Here is a 3,414-nt window from a genome sequence, read left to right as displayed (position 1 = left end):
TTAATTTTAATAAGTGGCCAGTCAAAACTTTGATTTAATCTGACCCGACATGTTTAATTCTCAATCTAATATTTTAAACTGCTTTTCCTGTAGTAGTACTAACTCTGGCATATTATCCTCACATCAGTCTTTCATTGAATCTCCTTCAAAGTACTCCATTGCAACCTTGTCACCTTGCCACTTATTAAATATTTTAGTGCACTGACTTGATAAAGGAAAACATCAAGAAAATATTACAACTTAATAAACAATTAATAAAATAACTTTATTTTCCTCATAAAACATAATATCTAATGCCACTGGGACAGATTACTTTAATGAAAAGGACAGGGTTGAAAATCAAAGACCCAACCCTCATGCATTCCCATCACACAAAAGAGATTCTGTTCATCAAAACCCTTCTATGTACATTGAAATCTATACATCAAAACTGAATGGCTTGGACTTTGCAAATATGGGTTCTCAGCAGAGCCTGCCAATGTCATTCTTGGTGCATCCCTGATTGCAGCATATACCTGCCAAGCCCACTGACAAATTTCTCTTTCTGCTAGGAGATTTCAACCAGGGGATGTTGAGGTTTGTCATACGAGCACTGCCACCCTCTTGGTCAACAGTCTGCAGCTGCTGCTTCTTCCTGCCCTCGTCCACCAGCGGGAGAAGCTCTCCGAGATCTTTGGCTACTGACTCTTTGTAGTCAGCATACAAGTTGATAAGGTCCTTCGGAGAAAGTTGTTCAAAGAGTTGGACGGGGTTGTGTAAGAGCTGTGTCTGCAGATGCAACTGCAGTCTGCTCAGGCTGTCCCCATCTTCTGGGAAGGTATTGACGGTAGATTTCAGGAAAGGATCTGATAAAACAAAAAATATGATCAATTAGTGGAGTGGAGCATTTATACATTTTCATATACACTGGGTTTCACTTTTAACCATAAATATCACCCTCCTTTACAATCTCAACATACATAAATATTTAAAAGACTGTCAATGTATAGGTGCAGAGTTAGTCTTGGTATTTTGTTGATCGGATTTGTAATAATGCACTACGATATAAAGGCGTCAACCTCCTACTCCAACTATACTTTGTTTTTCTTTCTTTCTTTTTTTAATGTGATTTGAACATAATTTATTTGCTACAGTATGAGTCAGTTGACATTGTATCTTAGTTCAATAGATATTTAATACTATTTTATATAGTATCTTAGTCTAAGGAATATAGTATAGTATTTTAGTTTCAGGAATTTAAAATTGTAGTTCAATAGATCCACTACATTTCCCAGAAGTCAATTTAATAGCGTTGTAAGATGACACTATATAGTAAGTCGGGACAATATGTATTTATTTATCTGATTACATTAGGCAGTTTAAAACTACAGGTATATGTTTAACTCCTAATAGTTGGTGTAAAATAGGATACAATGCATTCATTAACGTCGTTTCTATGTGTGTGTAATTCCACAGGTACCGCTAGCTTGCAACTTATGAACCCATTAAGTCTCGTTCCAGCGCCTTATATTAAGCATTTAAAACAAAATCTTAAAATGCTTAAACGTGCAATACATTTAAATGAAATGCAATAGTTTTGATTACAAAAGATCGATAAGTTACATTAATGTATTCAGACTACATTCATTTAACGTAAAGTTATTAGTAAATTGCCTCAGGTTACACTAAATAGCGTATAGCAGATACAGTAATAAACTCGTATAGAACCTCTCGGATTTCTGCGCAGTTTTTGACATTACATAAAAGTAAAAAACGTTAACATAAGTGGTAGAAGACAATATGTAGGAAAGTTAAATTACACATAGTCTTCTTTTCAAATGCAGATTAAGTAAAATGGTTTACACAATCAATTCTGCTTTCACTACACCAGGACCAAGGACAGCTCACGCCCGAAACTACATAGTAATTCTTAAACGCTTGTGTGCCAACAGCCAATCAGCGTCCAGATCTAGCGTGTGGGACTGTGAAATGCCCAACTGTACATTTTAAACAATTAACTAATTGAAACAAATCTATACGCGCCTATACACAGACGCTGGTCTGGAGACAAGGGGGACCATGTTAGTGACAGGACACCGCAGCTCAATTCACAGCTACTGACAGCTAATCCACAGGAAAGACGCAATTGGTCCACAGTTTTAACTTCAGCAGGATCCAAAAGTCATTTTAAATGGAGGACACCTTAAAGTCCCTAAAGATGTTTTGGTATAATAATAATAATAATAATAATAATAATAATAATAATAATAATAATAATAATAATAATAATATATTAATAGGAGTGATCTTACTAAAAAAAATTGGAATTATTTATTTTGATTAATATAGTTTAACAACATTTAGGTGAATGTCGTGATTAATGTATAAGACGTATGCAATAGTGAAGTTTTATCTCTAATTGGTATGGGTTTTGATGATGAATGTAATAAACAAATTTACATTAAAAAAAATTAACAACGAGAAAGACATATTCTATGTGTTTTGTAGGAAAACAATTAATACACGAACTAAGCAAGCCCTAGAACTGCTTATGATTGAGTGTTCCAGTACTGCAATAAATCCATGTATTGTTTTATACTTTTAGACTAAAGTAGAAATAAGAGATTGGTTGCAACTGCTTTTAAGTCTATCTATAAAAAAACTAAATATTGCTAAAGATACATTATTATGTACAAAGGTTTAGTACTTACTGTACTCCGCATCTTCCGACAGCCTCCTCCAGCGGGACCCTCCGCAGGTGAAGATAACGGCTCTAATGAACTCTCTGCCACACAGTTTGACTCCATACTCTCTCGTCAAACCTCCTTTACTCCCCACCTGCGCTCTGGCACACAGACACATGCTGCTGACACACACCAAAATAACGCAAAACAGCTTCATCATTGAACTGATTTTTTGACACCAAACTTTACTTTCAAAACGTGCCACCAAGTCGAAGTGACAGAGGTTGGAGGAACTTGCGCTAACCCCGGCGTGTGCTCTGTGGTCTGTCTATCCACTTAAACGTTGACACTCTGCCTGCTATACCTCAACCTGGACTTGTACGGCTTGTTGTAGAGCACTGTTCCTCACAGCCCCTCTCACCCCGTCTCACGGTGGCTCTTACAGCTTCTTCTTTATATAGTTCATAGCCCGTTGTTGTGTGACTCATACAATCCATCTCTCATGTGTTCGACCCATCTCTCCCACCCACCCACCGGGCTCAGTTTATTTATTTATGTATTTATTTATTTATTTTTAATAAGCCATGATTATTATCATTAGTGGCCTCACAAAACGATAAGAGAAATCTGAATTGAGAAACAGACACTTCCTATTTATCAGGTTTATTTTTTCTTGAACCGTGCCACATTTGCATTGTTGCCTATGAGACATATTATGAATCAAGCGGTTAAACAAAGATGCAAAAGCAAC

General features: G+C 36.2%; 1 protein-coding gene across 1 annotated transcript; it reads right to left on the bottom strand.

Moving 5' to 3' along the window:
• Window positions 1-300: 300 nt before the first annotated feature.
• Window positions 301-3,071, bottom strand: rln1 (relaxin 1). Its single transcript, XM_066711721.1, has 2 exons — window positions 2,691-3,071; window positions 301-845 (listed from the first exon to the last, which is right to left on the bottom strand). Exons 1-2 carry the CDS (start codon window positions 2,881-2,883, stop codon window positions 463-465), a joined length of 576 nt encoding a protein of 191 aa, XP_066567818.1. The 5' UTR covers window positions 2,884-3,071; the 3' UTR covers window positions 301-462.
• Between the last annotated feature and the right edge of the window lie 343 nt (window positions 3,072-3,414).

The sequence above is a fragment of the Amia ocellicauda genome, chromosome 8, assembly GCF_036373705.1.
Source record: "Amia ocellicauda isolate fAmiCal2 chromosome 8, fAmiCal2.hap1, whole genome shotgun sequence".
Lineage (NCBI taxonomy): Eukaryota > Metazoa > Chordata > Actinopteri > Amiiformes > Amiidae > Amia > Amia ocellicauda.
This window is presented reverse-complemented; position numbering and strand designations above follow the sequence as displayed.

Coding starts and splice junctions, on each gene's coding strand:
- rln1 (XM_066711721.1), bottom strand. CDS start 2,883: ATGATGAAGCTGTTTTGCGTTATTTTGGTGTGTGTCAGCAGCATGTGT. Junction 846..2,690: donor GTCGGAAGATGCGGAGTACA/GTAAGTACTAAA, acceptor TTGTTTTATCAG/ATCCTTTCCTGAAATCTACC.